Source organism: Lacerta agilis, chromosome 3 (genome assembly GCF_009819535.1).
Source record: "Lacerta agilis isolate rLacAgi1 chromosome 3, rLacAgi1.pri, whole genome shotgun sequence".
Lineage (NCBI taxonomy): Eukaryota > Metazoa > Chordata > Lepidosauria > Squamata > Lacertidae > Lacerta > Lacerta agilis.
In genome coordinates this window covers 79,731-101,937 of record NC_046314.1, presented here as the reverse complement: position 1 = coordinate 101,937, position 22,207 = coordinate 79,731, and the positions used below count along the sequence as shown (strand labels likewise).

At 42.7% G+C, this 22,207-nt stretch overlaps 1 protein-coding gene across 1 annotated transcript in view; it reads left to right on the top strand.

Moving 5' to 3' along the window:
- COL4A1 (collagen type IV alpha 1 chain) overlaps positions 1-22,207 on the top strand; it is a 170,746-nt gene that overhangs the window by 130,008 nt on the left and 18,531 nt on the right. Inside the window, exons 41-46 of the mRNA XM_033145547.1 lie at positions 1,611-1,661; positions 5,387-5,572; positions 8,488-8,621; positions 14,708-14,780; positions 15,143-15,214; positions 15,957-16,085. Coding sequence (XP_033001438.1) covers positions 1,611-1,661; positions 5,387-5,572; positions 8,488-8,621; positions 14,708-14,780; positions 15,143-15,214; positions 15,957-16,085 — 645 coding nt within the window. The remainder of the gene's footprint in view (positions 1-1,610; positions 1,662-5,386; positions 5,573-8,487; positions 8,622-14,707; positions 14,781-15,142; positions 15,215-15,956; positions 16,086-22,207) is intronic.

Sequence of the window (22,207 nt, the reverse complement as noted above, 5' to 3'; positions counted from 1 at the left end):
AGCGCGATCCTGGTGGGGTGCCATCGTGGCTGTCCCCCTGCCTGCGCTGGGTGCCCCGCCCCCACAGGTGGCATGCCACACCCCCAGGACTTGCGCCATACCCCTGCGGACAGCACGCCATGTCCCCAGGATGCGCACTAGCCCCGCCCCCGCCTGCTCGCCCGCCCCCCCCCCCCCGGTGCCAGAGTATGAAGCTCCACCACTGGCACCACCCCAAGTCTTCTTGGTACCTTTTATGAACTCCAACCCAGCTGAAGGAGGGTTTTCTTTCTCTCTTCTGTCCCCTACTTAGGTCGAGCCAGCAATTGAAAGGAGCTCTAATGTATTATTACCTCTGCTCCTATGTTCATTCCCCTCAACTCTGGAGCTTTCCCCTGTAGCAGTGACACACTTTGGGTTCTCAAATTTCAACAGCACCCTGTGTGACACTAAAAGTCTGCTTGCCCCACCACCTCTGGCACTCCGTTCCACAGCTTTGTTGTGGTGCCCCCTGCAGCATAGCACCCAGTGTGGTTGAATCGGTTGTGCTGCCACAAAACCACCTCTGTCTGCAGCTGCAGAATACACACACCTTCCATGGCCTCATTTTTCACTCAGATCTATTTCCTTGTATTCTGCCCCTGGTTACCTGCCTTCTGCTCTCTCAGTCCCCAGAGAGAAATATGAGTTCCATAATGCTCCCCGATTCTCCCCCTACCCATGCTGTGTCCAGGCAAAACTTGTGGCCTACAAAAAGTGACATCATATTGAAGAGGAAAAGGCACTGTGAAAGACACTGTGAAAGTCTAACACAGTAATATAAGCTGGAGAAATAGAATTCCCAACTTCTTCCCACCCTAATTACTACAGTTTGCTCAGTTTAAGAACCCAGCAGGATTGGGGTGGGTGGGTGATAGATCCTTATACCTTGCTCTCAGTCACATAAAACAGCTTTTGTATGTGAGGCTGCAGTTCCTAAATCTTGTCTGTATCACTCATTCCTAGGTTCCTCCTTCTGTCCTTAATGTTTTCCTCCTTATTCTCTACAATTGAGCATTGGTGCCGTACAATAGCATGGCATGTATTTGGAATGGAGGGGAAATGGTTCTTGCTATTAAATGATAATATGACCTGTCTCATTAACAGAAGCACTATGAGTAATGTCAAGTTAAAACTGCTCTCTCTACAGCATTTAATTTAGGATACTTTTAATGTCATTAGCCAACTGCTACATCAAAGAACTTTATGGTTTTTTCCCCATGAAGAAGAGCCCTGGCTCTGCAGTACAGTAGAGAATCTGCTTCTGCATACAAATGGTCCCAAATTCAACTCCAGATAGGGCAGTGACACATGCCTGAAACCCTGAAAAACTGCTCTATAGGATTACAGCCGTTCTTGGTTGTGTTGCCAACATCTGTGTGGAGCCAGAATAAGGTTCAACAGACAACACAGAAGCTAGTTTTTAGAAAGGATTTGAAGGAAAAGAGGAGAGACCACAATAGTGTTCTGGGATAAAGTTCCAGGATAATAGTTCATTTCTAATGTGTGAACCAGCATCAGGGGCTTTGAGATTTAATTTATGGAGAACATTTAAATTGCCTTACCTCGGTGCTACTATCTTCATCTTACAGGTATTCCTGGTAGAGGACTTCCTGGACTTCCAGGTGCAAAGGGAGAACGAGGTAATATAAATAACATCTCATGTAAAGAGTACAGCCAAATAAAGAACCAGTTACATGCAAAACTAAAATATGATATATTTATTAGGCTGATGTGTCATCATAAAATTGGGAATTGTTTCATAGAGTGTGCATGCGTTGACACAATTGAAGATAATGCCTGACTAATTTTAAAAGGCAGATTGCTGTCTGGAAAGCTGGGACATGAATAGGTTCTGTGAGACTCTTGGCAGGATCAGCTTTGTAAATAGAACAAGTTGCCAAAGCAGTGGTTGGTATGTTGAGTTGCTGTGGTATAGGGTTAGTTGTGGGTGTTGGATTAGGACCTGGGAGACCAGGGTCCAAATCTCCATTCAACCATGAAGTTCCCTGGGTGACCTTGGGCAACTCTCAGCCTAACCTACTGTACATGGAGAGTGGGAGGAGCCATGTACGCCTCATCAAGCTCCTTGAAGGAAAAGTAGGATATAAAAAAGCAAAAATGAATCAAAGAAATAAACACACCAATGACACCTGAGTACTCCACCCCTTGTTGATTTTTACACACACTGTGATCCTCAATTGATGAGAAATTTAAGGGGTACCAGCACATACCTTGGGTTTGATTTCCTTAGAGTGACTGTAACTGGGGACTGTGGTGTCTTTGTGATATATGGAGTGTTGTGATTTATTTCGAGAAGTCCTTCCCAATACCATAGCACTGGATGCTCACAGAAAGCAAGATCAGGCTTCTGTGTCTTTCCACCTCCACCTCCACCTCCAAGATGAGGCTGGCTATTATTTTTTCATATTCACCCCCCAAGCAAGGGAGGAAGGAAAGCTGAGCTGCATTCCCAAACCATTCTCTCCTTCCATAATTGCCTTTTGCATGTCGAGACCCCTCAACACCCCCCCCCCCGAAGATGAATAAAGACACCAGGACACAGAATATACGGTTAATATTATTGGGCAAATTTTGGCCACAACTTTATTGGTTACAGAATGTGAGTGGTAATTGGCTTAGGCATCAGATAGACCAGACTATATCTGACTCCTGCCCGCTGCGCAGGAAGTCTGGTAAGGGTAAACGACTGGTAAGGGAAGCCACGTCGATGCGAAACAACTCGAGCTCCCCCTAGTTTCCCGAAGTGGTCGTGGCATGGCCCTAGCCCCACCCCGGGCTTCAGACGAGATCCACACCCCCGGATTCCTTTAACAGAATACCCTTAAGCTTGGAGGGGCAGGCAATGGCCTCCCCTCCCCTCCCCTAACATGAGGTCACCCAGTGCCTTACCGCCACAAGAGCCCAAAGGCTCCCACAGGCTCCCACCAAATACCCTCACAACTGCAGCCAATACCTCATGCCCTCTGTTATGTCAGCCAACCAGATATCATTTCCCCAATAAGAAAAATGTACGCCATCATCTCGAAACAGTGCCATCTTGCTGTAAACTAAAGTGGGATGCGGAATCACCCGGCCACCAAGCATGTGCACCTTCTGTGCCACTGAACAATTCAAGCGTTTTCGGGTATGATCCACTGCAGCTGGTCTTAAGTGTAGCGGACTTCATTGACAGACAGCTCCTTAAACAAAGAAGGGCCATTAACCACTTTGCCAGCGGCATTATTATTATTATTATTATTATTATTATTATTATTACACTGCCTTTCATCTAAGGATCACAAGGTGGTTTATGATTATTATTATTTATTGAATTTATATACCGCCCTATACCCAGACGTCTCAGGGCAGTTCACAGAAAAGATCAACATAAAAACCACAGTACGTATATATAATCAAAATAAAAACAACAACCCAATAACACAACAACAACCAGAAAAGAGCCACATTTTAAAAGGGTATAGGATGTCAAATAGATCAACCAAAGGTCTGGTTAAAAAGGCACATTTTTGCCTGGCACCTAAAGGTGTATAATCAAAGCGCGAGGCAAACGTCCCTGGGGAGAGCATTCCACAGATGGGGAGCTACTGCAGAGAAGGCCTATTCTCATTTTGCCACCCTCTGGACTTCTCGAGGAGGAGGCACATGAAGGAGGACCTCAGAAGATGATCTCAGGGTCCAGGTAGGTTCATATGGAAAGAGGCAGTCCTAGAGGTATTATGGTCCTAAGTTGTTTAAAGCTTTATAGGTCAAAGCCAGCACATTGAATTGGGCCCAGAAACTAATTGGACCAGGATCGGTGTAATATGCTCAAACCGTCTTGCTCCAGCGAGCTACCTTGCCACGTGGGGGATAGGACTGAGCCCTGCGGAACCCACATTGAAGGTTCCACGGGGCTGTAAAGCACTCCCCAAATAACACCCTCCAAGTAGGACTGGAATCACCGCAAAGCGCTCCAGAAGAATACCATGGTCAACCGTATCAAAAGCTGCTGAGAGGTTGAGAAGAATTAACAGGGACTTGTTTTCCTTGTCTCTCTCTCAACAAGGTAATACAGGGTGACGAAAGCAGTTTCTGTGCCAAAACCATACCTAAACCCCAATTGAAATGGAAAATCAGTTTCTTCCCAAAGCACCTGGATCTGGTCCGTGACCACTCGCTCCAGAACCTGACCAGGAAAGGGAGATGAGCAACTGGCTGGTAATTAGTTAGGTTTTCCGAATCCAGGGAAGATTTTTTAAGAAGCAGCTTTACCACGGCCTCCTTCAAACAGACAGGGACCTCCCCCTCTCATCAAGAGGCATTGATCACCTCCCTGGCCCAGCCAACTGTTCTCTCCCTGCTGGTTTTTATCAGCCAAGAGGGGCAAGGGTCTAGAGCACAAATGTTTGCCCTGACTGATCCGAGCACCTTGCCCACTTCCTTGAGCCTTACCAACTGAAACTTACCCAACGCAACAGGACTAGACTGTACTGTGGCCACCCCATAAGATTCATTTGCTATAACAGCAGAGTCAAGATCTTGGTGAATGCAAGTGATTTTATCCTCAAAATGCTTTGCAAACAAGACACAGCAAGCTGTCATTGGTTCTATCACCTCCTTTGGGCCAGCCTGTAAATGGCCGGTACAATCCAGAAAAGCTCTGCTGGATGAAATTGGGCCTCCCCCTGCTCTCCCCAGCTCCTCTCTTCCCAGGCACATCCCACCAAGTACCCTTACAACCCAGTTAAAAACAGTTAAAACACACAAAAAAAAGAATTTAAAAGGATATAAAGGAGCAGTCCTTATAAAACCTGTCAAGCCCCACCCTGGGCCAGGTGGATAGAGGCAGGAGCAGGGCCCTCAGGCTCTTAACATAAAAACTCAGAAGTACATGACACAATAAAAAAACAAAAGCATGACAATCTCTAGCATTTCTGCTTGTTTTGTTCACCCTCTCCTCAACAAACCTCTCAACCAAGAATCACAGGGTGTAAGGGACTCCTCAGATGACATCTAGACAAACTTTGATAAAGTTATCTTTTTCTTTGAAGAGGTCTGTTTCAGAGCTACAAACAACAGAACAGGCAGCTTTCTCTGTAGAGCGATAACACTGGCTAATGCATTGAAAGCAAAAGCATCTATGGTTATCAGAGCACAGTTACACACACACACACACACAGTTAAACTGTTTCCCCATCCCCAAAACAGGTTTCCAGTTAAATGGCATCTCTTAAGCCTTCCATCTTTTTTTCTTGGTCCTGACCAACTACAGTTTAGATGACTCAGTTCCAGACATTTACTAGTCTCCACACTTCATATGCCTAAGATAACGAGTTTCCTAAATGATTGTCATTTTAAATCTTAGGTGCAAAAGGAGATGTGGGCTCCCCTGGCTCCCCAGGAAGTCCAGGGATTCCTGGTACAAAGGGAGAAGCAGGATTTGCTGGCCCTCAGGGTCCTTCAGGCCAACCAGGTGTTCCTGGATTACCAGGCAAAATTGGAGAGGGACCTAAGGGTGACCGAGGGCCTCAAGGCCGACCTGGGCTTCAAGGTAAGAGTATTTGTAGACAACATACAGTTGTACCTTGTAAGTCGAACAGCTTAGTTCCCAAACGTTTTGACTTCCAAATGTTGCAAACCCAGAAGTGACTGTTCCGGTTTGCAAACTGTTTTTGAGAGCTGAATGTCCAACAGGGCTTCCACATTTCCCATTGGCTGCAGGATTTTTCTGCAGAAGATCAGAAGCCGTGCTTTGGTTTTTGAACGTTTTGGCAGTCAAACAGACTTCCAGAAAAGATTCTGTTCGACTTCCAAGGTACAACTGTACCTGTATGTGTTTTTACAAACTTAATGAACAATTAATGTACAATGATCGTCCAACAGTACTTATTCAAGGGGAAAAAAATGAGTGAAAGATTTTCACGCTGGTCTATTCCCAAAATGGAAATGTTGATTATGCATCGTTGGATGAAGGAATTGGGGGGATGCTCATCAAATTTGCAGATGACACCAAAGGAGTAGTAGCTAATGCTGCAGAAGACAAAATCAGAATTCAAAATGACCTTAACATAGGGAGAACTGGGTCCAAGTTAACAAAATGAATTTCAGTAGGGACAGATGGAAGGTTCTGTACTTAGACAGAAAGAACCAGCTGCCCAAATATAAGATGGGGGACCCCTGGCTTACTAGTAGTACATGTGAAAAATACACATGACATGAGTCAACAGTATGGTGCAGCAACAAAAAAGCTAATAATATTCCAGGCTGTATTAACGGAAGTCTAGTGTACCAATCAAGGGAAGTCATGATCCCACTCTATTCCTCCTTGGTGAGACCACACCTGGAGTCCTGTGTCCAATTCTGGGCACCACAATTTAAGAAGGTTGTTGACAAGTTGGAACATGTGCTTGTTGTTATTGTTTAGTCGTTTAGTCGTGTCCGACTCTTTGTGACCCCATGGACCAGAGAACGCCAGGAACTCCTGTCTTCCACTGCCTCCAGCAGATTGGTCAGACTCATTTTGGTAGCTTCGAGAACACTGTCCAACCATTGATGAGATGTCGTCCCCTTCTCCTTGTGCCCTCAGTCTTTCCCAACATCAGGGTCTTTTCCAGGGAGTCTTCTCTTCTCATGAGGAGGCCAAAGTATTGGAGCCTCAGCTTCAGGATCTGTCCTTCCAGTGAGCACCCAGGGCTGCTTTCCTTCAGAATGGATAGGTTTGATCTTCTTGCAGTCCATGGGACTCTCAAGAGTCTCCTCCAGCACCATAATTCAAAAGCATCAATTCTTCGGTGATCAGCCTTCTTTATGGTCCAGCTCTTACTTCCATACATCACTACTGGGAAAACCGTACATATAACAATACGGACCTTTGTCGGCAAGGTGATGTCTCTGCTTTTTAAGATGCTGTCTAGGTTTGTCATTGCTTTTCTCCCAAGAAGCAGGCGTCTTCTAATTTCATGACTGCTGTCACCATCTGCAGTGATCGTGGAACCCAAGTAAGTGAAATCTCTCACTGCCTCCATTTCTTCCCCTTCTATTTGGCAGGAGGTGATGGGACCAGTGGCCATGATCTTAGTTTTTTTGATGTTGAGCTTCAGACCATATTTTGCACTCTCCTCTTTCACCCTCATTAAAAGGTTCTTTAATTCCTCCTCACTTTTTGCCATCAAGGTTGTGTCATCAGCATATCTGAGGTTGTTGATATTTCTTCTGGCAATCTTAATTCCGGCTTGGGATTCATCCAGTCCAGCCTTTTGCATGATGAATTCTGCATATAAGCAGGGAGACAATATACAGCCTTGTCATACTCCTTTCCCAATTTTGAACCAATCAGTTGTTCCATATCCAGTTCTAACTGTAGCTTCTTGTCCTACATAGAGATTTCTCAGGAGACAGATGAGGTGATCAGACACTCCCATTTCTTTAAGAACTTGCCATAGTTTGCTGTGGTCAACACAGTCAAAAGCTTTTGCGTAGTCAATGAAGCAGAAGTAAATGTTTTTCTGGAACTTTCTAGCTTTCTCCATAATCCAGCGCATGTTTGCAATTTGGTCTCTGGTTCCTCTGCCCCTTCGAAATCCAACTTGCACTTCTGGGAGTTCTTGGTCCACATACTGCTTAAGCCGGCCTTGTAGAATTTTAAACATAACCTTGCTAGCGTGAGAAATGAGCGCAATTGTGCGGTAGTTGGAGCATTCTTTGGCACTGCCCTTCTTTGGGATTGGGATGTAGACTGATCTTCTCCAATCCTCTGGCCACTGCTGAGTTTTCCAAACTTGCTGGCATATTGAGTGTAGCACCTTAACAGCATCATCTTTTAAAATTTTAAATAGTTCAGCTGGAATATCATCACTTCCACTGGCCTTGTTGTTAGCGAGGCTTTCTAAGGCCCATTTGACTTCACTCTCCAGGATGTCTGGCTCAAGGTCAGCAACCACATTACCTGGGGAGCATGATAGCCATCTTTAAATATCTGAAGGGCTACCACATGGAATCTTGTTTTCTTCTGGTCTGGGTGGTAGGACTCAAATCAATGGCTTCAAGCTTTCAGAAAGGAGATTCTGACTAAACAAGAACCTTCTGATGTGATTCCTGCATTGCAAGGAGTTAGACTAGATGTCCTACTCTACAATTCTATGGTTCTATTATTTTAATTACAAATGGCTTAAGAGTGTCATTAGGTACATTATTGTTATTTGGAAAACAAAATTTATCAGTGAATCTTTTGTTAATAGATAGATGTAGATTTCAAATGCTCTTGTTCCCAGGTTCCACAAAATTATTGAAATGGAATTGTGAAAGTCACATTCATTTTGGATTTTGAAGTGTTTTATTGCTCCTGGGCACTTCTTTGGTTTTACCTTGGGGAAGAGGGAGGCATTGTCAGCCATTATTTGGCCAGGCTCATTTGTTTTCTTCAAATAACAATATTGCCCATAGGTAACTTTTTCATTTCTGTTTTAGGACTCCCTGGGCCACAAGGCTCTCCGGGTGCTCCAGGATTACCAGGAGTCAGAGGAGAAAAAGGAAGCCCAGGGTGGCCAGGAACACCAGGAAGACCTGGACTCAAAGGTGACCAGGGGCTGCAAGGAATCCCTGTAAGTCAATTTCAGGAGTCCTGTATTATTACATAATGAAATAGTGTTTGTTAATTTGTTCATTTACTAGATTAATTGGTTCTGAATAATGCTCTTTTTCAAACTACTATATATGTGTTTTAAAAATGTACTCCCCTGTACTAAATAGTTGCTGTAGCAACAGGGTGAATGCAGTGCTCAACTTCCTGCACTCCCCTCCCCCCATTGAACCTTCAAATTTGTTACAATGCTGCCTAGCACATCTGGGACCGGGAGCAAGGATTGTGACCTTACCTACTTCTCTAACCCTCTCCTATGCATTTTGGAAAAGGCATGGCCCCAAATCTATCTCTAAACATGGTAGCTAAGGTGGAAAAAGGAGGAAATGACAAAATGGTCCTTCAAAGATTGCCAACCTGCATGCTGACCTTATCAAGAATGGCAGGGCAGTTTCAAAACCCTAGACGATAAAACCACAGCTTTAACATCCCACCCCTCCAATACAGGAAAAAACAGCTTCAGAAGCATTTGATAATTGATCTCACAATCCAGATGAAATTAAGGATTTAATTAAACATCAAGGAGCTTTATTAGTAAACTTGGGTGATCAGGAAAACTCTGCACACCAAAATAATATCTGGGTTCACAGTCTAATTGAACGAGGGCGGGGAGCAAAAAGGACTAATTGATGTTTTTCTAAAATGGTGAGCTAAATTAACACCAGAGGTGGAAATTAATAAGCTTGCCCCACAGGAATCTAGGCCCCTGCCCAAAAGAACCCTCCTCCCAATGACATGATATTGCTGCTTCTTTTTTACATTATTATTGCTTTCAACAACTTTGCTGTTAAAGTGAATCTCATCAAGGCATTGTGCGCTAAAGGACAGGTAGAATATGAAAGAAAATCAATATTGTTACTGCAAAACCTCAAGCATGGAAACATTAAGGTGCCAGAAGCAGCAGTGGAGGAAGACGTTTGGCTGCCCGGGGCGGCAGCGCGGACGCACCCCCTGGGGGCGGGGCATCATGATGTCACGCCACACGCATCATGACGTCACGGCGTCGGGCAGACTGCGCATGCATGGAAATGCTGCGCATGCCCAGTCCATCTGGGACGGTGCTGCTGCTCCCGCAGCGACCGGGCGAGCCGCCGAGCGAGCGGTGGGTTGTGGGGCTGCCCCAGCCATCTGTAAAGCAGTATGGACAGGTGCAGGGCAGCAGGGCTTGGTTTGGGGAGGGGCTACCGAGTGTCACCCCCTCCCTGTCTGGAACCCGGGGCACCACGCCCCTATGCCCCGCCCTTCCTATGCCACTGGCCAGAAGGCCTATAAGCCTGCTACTGATCTCATTTGTGATGTTAATATTAAGTATACATGAGATTTTCTCTTCACTCTTAATAGTGAAGAGATTTTCTTCACTCTAATAGTGAAGGTGGACTAATAGTGGAGGTGGACAAAATACAGCATAAGGCGACATCTAAAAGTGACAGGGTGAATATCCTGACTCTCCTTAATTTGAACATCGCATGGAAGGAAGAGGACTGGAAACAGGACCTAACAGAAATGAATGTAACATGGGAAATATAGACAATCTTATCCATTTCAGCTAGAAAACACCACCATTCAAAACCAGGCCAGCACTCCATTCTCTGAAAGAACATTGTCTGAATGGTTAAACTTCTTACTACAATATTTTACTTTTGTAATATGACATCTCAGGCGATTTAAAAGTTGATACACTGCAGGTGAAGCAGTGGAAGTGCTAGACTGATGTCTTGCCTGGGTAATGGACTGGATGAGAGCCAACAAACTTCACTCCATCCAGACGCTAGTAGGTTTGCAAGAAGTTTTGTAAGGTTAATTTTAGGAAATATTACGGAGATAATTTTGGAAGGTAATAATCAATTATTGTGATAAAAAGTAGTAGTGAAGTTGGAAATACAAGAAGAAATTAGGAAATTTGAAAATCTTGAGAAGTGGTTGATGGAAGTCAAAAATATGTATAAGAGATTAATATTATTGGATGTTTAAAAGAATGTATGTAAAACTTAATAAAAATTATTTATATAAAAAAGAAGACTGAGGCACTGTTGGTGGGTGGTTCCCCAGACCAGAAGGCTGGGAGGTGACCTGCTCTAGAGGGGGTTACACTCCTTCTGAAGGAGCAGGTACGTAGCTTGGGAGTACTCCTGGATCCTCTGCTGTCACTTGAGGCTCAGGTGGCCACAGTGGTGCTGAGTGCCTGCCATCAGCTTCAGCTGATGGCCCAGCTGTGTGCCTATCCGGACAAGGATAGAGTTAGGAACAGGAAGAGAATCAGCTTCACATCCTCTCTCATGGGATAAATACCTCTTTATTTCTTAATAAATGATACAGAAAATGAAAATGAAATAAACAAACAAATACTGATACAAAATTGACCAAAAGAAATACATAGACACCCTACACCAGTGTTCCCCAACCTTGGGTCTCCAGCTGTTTTGGCCTATAACTCCCACCATTAGCTAGGGATGATGGGAGCTGTAGTCCAAAAACAGCTGGAGACCCAAGGTTTAGTCCGGGCAAACTACAGAAAAAAACGCTGGAATTGTGTGTATCCTATGTTTTTTAATTGTTGTTACCAAACGTCAGGGAAAATAATACAAAGTTGTCATTGATCTAGTTATTAGGCTACATAATTTCTGTATTTAAATGTTTGCTAAAAACAACAAAGTGAAAGCAATGGTACATTGAAACAAGGTCACAATAAGGCACTTGAACCAGAACTTTTATTATGTATTACAAATAACGAAAGCAGACATTAGTCATCCATATCATCTTCTATATCAGAACAATGTTCAATCAACAACACATTTTCACAGCCAATGGTCTGGCACTGACCACAAGCTGTTGAACATGGAAAACTATTTTTTTTGCACGTGCAACGGAATGTACAACAACCAGTGCTGCAGTTACAGTGGATAACTTTCAAAAGACTTTCAGGTGTAGGGGCCATGTCTGACATCACAGGGTAAAGCTGGTTTTCCTCCTTTATCATCCAACCCCAGTCATTAGGTCGTAAACTCTTTGTGGCATGACCATTCCATTATCTGGTAATATGATCGAAAACTATGGAATTTTGTTGCAGATGTAGTTGGTGGTAGACGTTCTGGTGCAACGAAAGAGTTTGCTGATGTTACTTTGTCCACTAGTATGTGATGTCATAATGTTCCAAGGGTATCATCAACTTTTCCACCAAAAAGTATAACCATCGCCTTCTGACCAGCATCTTCTATATTGATATGTAACTGATCTTTCAAACAAAATGCCGATGCTAATTCACGAAGTCGATTATCTGTGATAAGTTTGTTGAAACATTTGCCTTTTCCTATCCCAAATATTCTGGATGTGCTGTCACAGCAATACAAGTAATAATGTCAAATGTGTGGTTTGGTTTTTTTCCTTGTTTATCACTACGAAAATACAAATTAAATTCTGTTTGATGGTTAGCATGGTACAGGAATAGAATCAATAAATCGGAATCTTCTCCAATCACAGTAGTAGTTTGGAACTGAGGTGATGCCCCAGCTGCCTTCACAATTTCAACATCAGCATCTCCTTCACCTAGTACAACAGTGCATCCTTGTCTCTTCAAATGTTCAGCTATGAGAAGAATGATTCGCTGTTTGTTACTTTCATTGGAAAGAAAGTTGTCTTGATATGAATTTAGTTTGCGGAGAGAAGTGTACTTCAGGGCTAGAGAACATAGATTTCCGACATTTGTGAGTCATATCTTTAATGGATGGGATGTTTTCATAGCTGTCAAAGACAATAATAGCTTTCCCATAATGACGAGTTGTAAAATTCGCATAAGAACATGCTATGTCATCATACCTGTTGTCTTTGTCCATGGAGCATAGACAGCATCTTAAAAAGCAGAGACATCACCTTGCCGGCAAAGGTCCGTATAGTAATGTATGGAAGTGAGAGCTGGACCATAAAGAAGGCTGATCGCCGAAGAATTGATGCTTTTGGTGCTGGAGGAGACTCTTGAGAGTCCCATGGACTGCAAGAAGATCAAACCTATCCATCCTTAAAGAAATCAGCCCTGAGTGCTCACTGGAAGGACAGATCCTGAAGTTGAGGCTCCAGTACTTTGGCCACCTCATGAGAAGAGAAGACTCCCTGGAAAAGACACTGATGTTGGGAAAGATGGAGGGCGCAAGGAGAAGGGGACGACAGAGGATGAGATGGTTGGACAGTGTTCTTGAAGCTACTAACATGAGTTTGGCCAAACTGCGAGAGGCAGTGAAGGATAGGCGTGCCTGGCATGCTCTGGTCCATGGGGTCACGAAGAGTCGGACACGACTGAACGACTGAACAACAACAACAAAGGTAAAGGGACCCCTGACTGTTAAGTCCAGCCGCAGACGACTTTGGGGTTGCGGCGCTCATCTCGCTCTATAGGCCAAAGGAGCCAGCGTTTGTCCGCAGACAGCTTCTGGGTCATGTGGCCAGCATGACTAAGCCGCTTCTGGTGAACCAGAGCAGCGCACGAAAATACCGTTTACCTTCCCACCGGAGCGGTACCTATTTAATCTACTTGCACTTTGATGTGCTTTCAAACTGCTAGGTGGGCAGGAGCTAGGACCGAATAATGGGAGCTCACCCCTTCGTGGGGATTCAAACCACCGACCTTCTGATCAGCAAGCCCTAGGCTCAGTGGTTTAGGCTACAGCGCCACCCGTGTCCTTTAATGGTATAGCAGGCGGTAAATATGATATCCACTCGCCAAAGCCTCCCCTGCTGTTCTAGGTAAATCGTATGGCTGATGTCCTCTGCCTATTTGACCATTACCTGCTTTACTACTTCATCTTTCAAGTCCCACTCTAGTAATAAGTCATAAATTTTAGATAGCAATTTGTTATTATTTTTAACAATACAGTATGTAATTTAGATTCCTCTTTACCAAAGCCTCTTTTCATGTCCAAATTAAAGACGCCTGTTTAGCTGGTGATATTGAAGCCAATCTGATAAATATTGTCTTATTTCCTCAGACGGTTTCAACCTTAATTGGCCTTGATATTCCCACAATAGTTGTCTGTAACAACTTACAATTACTTTCCATATTTAATTTTTTAATGGGGACAACCACCATGGGGCTGTGGTTCTAATAATGGTTGATATTTAATCCAGACTTTATATAGGGCTTTTCTAAGGGTATGGTTAGAGAACGCTCTATGGACTTTTGCCTTGTTGTATCTGAGATAGGCATGCCACCCGTATCTGTAACTATCTCAAGGACCAAAATGTCTGTTCTTGCTAATGTAATCCAATCTTTTAACCAAATTAAGCACTCCGCCTCATAATATAATTTTAAATTTGGTAGAGCAAATCCCCCTCTTTCTCTTTTATCCATCAACAATTTGTATTGATCTTTTCTTCATTAATCAAAACATATTACTCATAATCGGGATCATTTGGAAGAGATAGAGCATTTTGGGGAGAAGGTTCATTTTGGTTATTGAAATTCTTCCCCAAAACAACAATTTTAATCTATTCCAAATCTTTAAATCTTTTTAAATTTCTCTCCAGATTTTTTGTAATTGTTGTCAAAAAGGTTAATATTGTTCATTGTTATTTCAATTCCCAAATACTTTGCTTTTTTCACAATCTGTAGACCCGTATTTTCCTGTAGAGCTTTTTGCTCCTGTTCTTGAATATTTTTAACCATGAATAGCTTGGGAGTACTCTCTGGACAAGAATAGAGTTAGGAATGGGAACAGGAGCTTCACATCACTGTCATGGAGAAGAGCCTAGGGACAAAGACCTCTTCATGCACTAACTAGCACTCATGCTTACGTAGTTAGTTATGTTTGACTGCTATTTCCCACAATTCCCACCGCATTCTACAACATATAGAAAATTGTGTTACCCACTTATTTCATTTGCAGAACTTGGAGTCTTGTGCCATGTAGCAGATCCTTTTTTATGCATAACTTACTTGTCTATTCAATTTCAGGAGATACGTGTTGACTGCTTGACTTGTTGCAATTTTAGAAATTGTCCACACATCTGTGTGTCACTTGTGTACAAAGGCATAACTGAGGGCTGTTTTCTCTTCTACAGGGTATTGCTGGCTTTCCAGGAGCTGCTGGCCCAAAAGGTGACATGGGGCCTTCTGGAATTCCAGGCCCTCAAGGTATGAAGGACGATATAATGGCCAGCAGTAACTACATGGTCTTCTGATTTAGAGTGACAATAAAGAGGAAATAGATTTTCATTCTTGGAATGTGGTGGACATTCCTTCACTGACTGTTTCTAAGAAGAGGTTGGATGGCCTTCTGTCATGGATGCAATGCAGTTGAGATTCTTGCATTGCAGGCAGTTGGACTAGATAAACCTTGAGGTCCCTTCCAACTCTACAGTTCTATGATTCCATGATTGTACTCAAGTAGAAAGTATAAAATAGTTCAAGTATTTGGTGTGTAGGAAGTGTGGTTTAGAATTAGTAGATAAATAAGCAGAAGAGTTGCCTATACTGAAAGTTTAATTTCTATCCAGGTCCAAAAGGTTCTTCAGGCGTTTCTGGACTCAAAGGAGAACAAGGTGATCAAGGGTTTCCAGGAGCTAAAGGTATGTCCATTTTATCTTCAGGTTTGATGTCAAGGACAGGCTGGTGTATGAGGGGTGGGCAGAAGAGGGGGGCAGGATAATGATCCAGGGAAAGGGGCCAGTGATTTGTGGGTTTCTGTGCCACCCATGAAGCAGGGGGAGTGTCTGGGCACTCGGAGATGGAGGAAGAGGGGGTGAGGGAAGAGTTGCAAGGAGGCACAGTCCCAGAGTACTGGCCATTAGAGTTTTCCTCGTCCCTTCCTCCACTATATCCAAGACCAAGGAAGGTCTTAAAGCGACAGGAGCATCTGGAGCTGCTGCACAGGATAAATTGCTGGTTGCTTGCATAACCCATGTCAGTTGAGAGCGTTTAAGTAAACTGGAAGGGGTGTGGTTCCGCTGTTGCTCCAACTGTCAATTTCGGAGCCCAAATCTGAAGAAGTAGATGCCTAGCTACCTAATTAGCAGGAGAGTTGCTTATCTCTTGTACTTTGGGAGCTGACATCATGGAGTGCTTTGCCAACATAGAGCTAACCTTCCAAACGTGTGTCTTCATGGGGACTGGATATGCTCAGCACGTTTGGTTATTTTGATGTCAAGGAGCAGAAATATGTTTTTTAATAAAATCAGCAGAATCTCAAATATATAACATGATGCTAAGGGGCCTCTCCAATTAGCACCTTTGTTTGTGATCCACTCAACATATAATAGTGACACAATGTAATTTGCTGAGTGGACATTATTTACTCTTTATCTTTGACAGGTTTTCCAGGCCCACCAGGTCCTCCAGGCCCCTTCCAGCTCTTAAAAGGTGAACCAGGTGAACCTGGTCCTGTAGGCCCAGTAGGCCCTAAGGGATTTCCTGGTCCTCCAGGCCCAAAAGGCCAACAAGGTGAGAGGCTTTTTAGTTCTTCTAGAATTCATGGGTCTTCAACCCATGAGTGATAACATAGAGATGGTTTGCGAGGCCAAATCAGGTGAGTCGCAGCACAGCTGTACATCATTTTCAACACATTTTCTTTCAAAGCATTGCATGCTGTAAATTTTATTCCTTCTTTCCACAATTTCTCCCAGTCTTTTAACTGTATGATTATAACCAAAATCTTTGACCCAATGTATCATGACCGACTTTACCACATTTTGTCCATTTCCACGAGGGCTGCAATGTGGCTGGAGAAAGGCACAAGGCTTTTTCAATAAGATACATATTTCTGGTTCACCTATTGTCCCACTTTCTTCTAGTTAAGGAGCTCTCTACAGAGGAAGGGCAGTTTTATCACTTATCTAGGGTATTTCTGTGGCTTTCTGCACTTGTACCAGAATGGAATTATTCTAGGGACAGATGCTGAGATTTCATTTGCAGCAGAAAAGCTCAGTTGCTCCCTGGTAGGCTGCTGGCTTAAGCAATATGTGGACCGAGAAATTCCTAGAAGTGCAAGTTGGATTTCGAACGGGCAGAGGAACCAGAGACCAAATTGCAAACATGCGCTGGATTATGGAGAAAGCTAGAAAGTTCCAGAAAAACATTTACTTCTGCTTCATTGACTACGCAAAAGCTTTTGACTGTGTTGACCACAGCAAACTATGGCAAGTTCTTAAAGAAATGGGAGTGCCGGATCACCTCATCTGTCTCCTGAGAAATCTCTATGTAGGACAAGAAGCTACAGTTAGAACTGGATATGGAACAACTGATTGGTTCAAAATTGGGAAAGGAGTATGACAAGGCTGTATATTGTCTCCCTGCTTATATGCAGAATTCATCATGCAAAAGGCTGGACTGGATGAATCCCAAGCCGGAATTAAGATTGCCGGAAGAAATATCAACAACCTCAGATATGCTGATGACATAACCTTGATGGCAGAAAGTGAGGAGGAATTAAAGAACCTCTTAATGAGGGTGAAAGAGGAGAGCGCAAAATATGGTCTGAAGCTCAACATCAAAAAAACTAAGATCATGGCCACTGGTCCCATCGCCTCCTGGCAAATAGAAGGGGAAGAAATGGAGGCAGTGAGAGATTTCACTTTCTTAGGTTCCATGATCACTGCAAATGGTAACAGCAGTCACAAAATTAAAAGACTCCTGCTTCTTGGGAGAAAAGCAATGATAAACCTAGACAGTATCTTAAAAAGCAGAGACATCACCTAGCCGACAAAGTTCCGTATTGTTATATGTATGGTTTCCCCAGTAGTGATGTATGGAAGTGAGAGCTGGACCATAAAGAAGGCCGATCACCGAAGAATTGATGCTTTTGAATTATGGTGCTGGAGGAGACTCTTGAGAGTCCCATGGACTGCAAAAAGATCAAACCTATCCATTCTGAATGAAATCAGCCCTGAGTTCTCACTGGAAGGACAGATCCTGAAGTTGAGGCTCCAATACTTTGGCCTCCTCATGAGAAGAGATGTTAGGAAAGATGGAGGGCACAAGGAGAAGGCGACGACAGAGGACGAGATGGTTGAACTGTTAGAGATTTCAAAGTGCCTACGTGCAGAAAGTCAGCTAATCACCTTTATGTCAATTAACAGTTGGCTGAAAGCCAAGATCTGCTCTCTCTCCAGACCCTTAGCAACGACCTGTGATTGGTCAAGGATTTGCTAAAGAATGAGCTCTGTGTGAGAGCTGGTGTGGTGTGGTATTTTGTAGTTTGGTTACTGAAGGTTGAGAGAGAGAGAGAGAGAGAGGAAAGGTTTTACTTTTGTTTCTTTTATTTCCTAAGTCTGTATATAATAACTTATGGATACTAGTTGCTTCAATAAAGACGGTATATAGTTATCCAAGTGAGTTGCTGAGTTCCTGCGTCGTGCTGTCCAGTCAATGCTCTACAGCCAGAAGCTTCCAGAAAACTTGCGTTCACTCTGCTGTGTCCAGGATTACGTTATTCCTGACACTAAATCTTAATATGAACAGTGTTCTCTGACCAAACTGCGGGAGGCAGTGGAAGACAGGAGTGCCTGGTGTGCTCTGGTCCATGGGTCACAAAGAGTCAGACACGACTAAACGACTAAACAACAGGCTGCTGGCGTGGCAATTAAAGAAGGAACAACATGAAAAAATGATTAATAAATTGATTGTGGACAGAGAAATAATTGAGGAACCAAAAAAGATAAGTAACAGCTTCCTAGTGTATTTCAGGAAACTCTACAAAGAAGGTAAAGAAAATGAAGAAAAAATGGACGAGTTCTTAAACCAAAATAAACTCTGAAAATTTTCAAAAGAGGAATCGGATCAGCTAAACGCCGCAATCAGTATGATGGAAATCCAGCAGGCAATGAAAAAGATGAAAGTAGGGAAAGCTCCAGGTCCAGATGGATTGCCGGCCAAATACAGTGGTACCTCTGTACTTAATTCGTTCCAGAGGTCCGTTCTTAACCTGAAGCTCCACTTTAGCTAATGGGGCCTCCCGCTGCCGCTGCGCCGCCAGAGCACAATTTCTGTTATTATCCTGAAGCAAAGTTCTTAACCTGAAGCGTTATTTCTGGATTAGTGGAGTATGTAACCTGAAACGTATGTAACCTGAGGTACCACTGTATTATAAAAAGTAGAATTATTGTCATCACCATTTAAAGAATTCGTAAATAACATCACTAAAAGTCAGCATGGGTTTCTGAAAAATAAGTCATGACAGACTAATTTGATCTCATTTTTTGGCAGAATTACAAGACAGGTAGATGAAGGGAACACTGTGGGTATAGCCTATCTTGATTTCAGCAAGGCCTTTGACAAGGTGCCCCATGATATTCTTGTAAAGAAACTGGTAAAATGCGGGCTAGACAATGCTACCATTCAGTGGATTTGTAACAGGCTGGCTAACCGAACCCAAAGGGTGCTCATCAATGGCTCCTCTTCATCCTGGAGAGAAGCGACTAGTGGGGTGCCACAGGGTTCTGTCTTGGGCCCAGTCTTATTCAACATCTTCATCAATGACTTGGATGATGGGCTTGAGGGCATCCTGATCAAGTTTGCAGCTGACACCAAATTGGGAGGGGTGGCTAATACCCCTGAGGACAGGATCACACTTCAAAATGACCTTAACAGATTAGAGAACTGGGCCAAAGCAAACAAGATGAATTTTAACAGGGATAAATATAAAGTACTACACTTGGGCAAAAAAAAATAAAAAATGAAAGGCACAAATACAGGATGGGTGACACCTGGCTTGAGAGCAGTACATGTGAAAATGATCAAGGAGTCTTGGTAGACCACAAACTTGACATGAGTCAACAGTGTGATGCAGCAGCTAAAAAAGCCAATGCAATTCTGGGCTGCATCAACAGGAGTATAGCGTCTAGATCAAGGGAGGTAATAGTACCACTATATTCTGCTCTGGTCAGACCTCACCTGGAATACTGTGTCCAGTTCTGGGCACCACAGTTCAAGAAGGATACTGACAAGCTGGAACGTGTCCAGAAGAGGGCAACCAAAATGGTCCAAGGCCTGGAAACAATGCCTTATGAGGAACGGCTTAGGGAGCTGGGTATGTTTAGCCTGGAGAAGAGAAGGTTAAGGGGTGATATGATAGCCATGTTCAAATATATAAAAGGATGTCATATAGAGGAGGGAGAAAGGTTGTTTTCTGCTGCTCCAGAGAAGCGGACACGGAGCAATGGATTCAAACTGCAAGAAAGAAGATTCCACCTAAACATTAGGAAGAACTTCCTGACAGTAAGAGCTGTTGGACTGTGGAATTTGCTGCCAAGGAGTGTGGCGGAGTCTCCTTCTTTGGAGGTCTTTAAGCGGAGGCTTGACAGCCGTCTGTCAGGAATGCTTTGATGGTGTTTCCTGCTTGGCAGGGGGTTGGACTGGATGGCCCTTGTGGTCTCTTCCAACTCTAGGATTCTATGATTCTTCTATGATCTTAAATACAGGAAAGCTGCCAGAATCATGGGAGGAAGCCTATATAACCCTGATTCCAAAGGGAACAGAGCCATCTTAGAGTATCTAAGACGTCTTAGAGTATCTAGAAGCAAGAAATGATAAACAGGCGGCACTGCTGTTCATCAATGCAGATGTTTCTTGGGGATTTATGAAGAAAACCTTAAAAATGATAGGAATAGGAGAAAATTTCTGCAAAGACATAAATGCAATATACTCACAGCAAAGTGCCAAATTAATTATCAACAATAATCTAACAGAGTACTGCAGCATTAAGAAAGGAACGAGACAGGGTTATCCCTTATCTCCATTGTTATTTATATTAGTGTTGGAGATCCTAAACATGAATATCAAAAAAAGAAAAAACATAAGGGGCATAGTGATTGGAAGTAAGACCTTCAAGGTAAAAGCATTCACCAATGACTTGATAATAACATCAGAGAACCCAAGAGAAAGTGTGACAACAGTTTTAGAGAAGATAAACAAATCTGGGCCAGTCACAGGCTTCAAATTAAATAAAGATAAAACCAAAAAGTTAAATACATGAAAGATGAGGATAAAAGAGAATTACAACAGTTTGCAGGCCTTACAATCACCAAGAAAATAAAGTATTTAGGTATATGGTATTTATATGGATACATATAAATATGTACATACCAATCTGGAAAGAGATAAGAAGAAATTTGGAAATATGGGACAGGTTTAAATTATCATTTTGGGGTAGGATCTCCACAATAAAAATGAATGTTTTGCCCCAATTTTTTTTATTTCAAGCCATTCCAGTAGTAGGAAGCACAATACATTTTAAAACCTGGCAGAAGAACATAACAAATTTCATTTGGCAGGGCAAAAGACCTAGAATCAGTTACAAACTCCTGATGGACAGCAGAGAAAGAGGAGGCTTTGACCTGGCAAATCTTGAACTGTATTATGAGACTGTGTTGGATCAAGGAGTGGTTGATTTTTTAAAAAAACACAAATATACTAGACCTAGAGGGCTTCAAAAACCGTTTTGGCTGGCATGCCTACATCTGCTATGAGAATGCAGAAGTTCATAGGGAATTTACGAACCATGTAATAAGATCTCTCTATGCAGTTTGGGTAAAAAACACTGTGGTGGTTTTGGAGCAAAAAAACACTGTGGTGGTTATCACCAACGGAAGCCATGATTGTAAAAAAAGGTGAACATGAGGAACAATTGGGTAACATATAAAGAAATTCTCCAGGAGGAAGATAATCAATTAAAACGTAAAAATTTTGACGAGATAAAAAATAAAGTCACAAGCTGGCTAGAGTATCACCAAATTTATGATTTATTTAAGCAAGATACAAAGAAGGGATTCAGCAAAAAGCTTTCAAGATTCAAGAAAGACCTGACCAGAAAACTTTATCTAAAATGTATAAAATTTTATTAGAATGGTTGGTAAAGGGTGAGGAGGTAAAGTTAGCCATGGTGAAGTGGGTCATACTATGCAGTTGTCAGAGTGGGAGAAATTATGGAAGGAGGATCACAGCTATTCAAGTGCTGCACTATTAAGGAGAACTATATGAAGATTTTCTACAGGTGGTGCCTAACACAGAGTATTTAATGTATTAAAATAATGTATAGAATAATGTATTTTTAAAAATCGGACAGGTGTTGGAAATGCAAAAAAGCAGTGGATACAACATATCATGTTTGGTGGATGAGGGAATGCTGGGATTTAATTTACAATGAATTAAAAAAGATGTTCAAAATCTCATTTACCAAAAGAAGCCCAAAGCATTTCTCTTGGGAATTATTGGGATTGAGATACCAAGGGATCTAAAGAAAGTATTCATGTACGGTACCACGGTAGCACAGCAGCAACAGTTTTGATCGCTCAGAATTGGAAAATGGAGGCCTTACCGACAAAGAAAGACTGGCTGATTAAATTGATGGAGTACCCTGAGATGGATAAGCTGACAGGGCAGATAAGAGATCAAACGAAGCAAAAATTCAAAAATGAAAGTATTTGAAAGACTACCATGGAGAAATAAACATTTTGACTGGCTTAGAATAATTGTAAGGAAAAATATTAAAATACAGTGGAAAAATAAGATTACCAAATATATAGATAAAGGTAAGTAAGATAAAGGACCTAAGTAAGAAGTAAGATAAA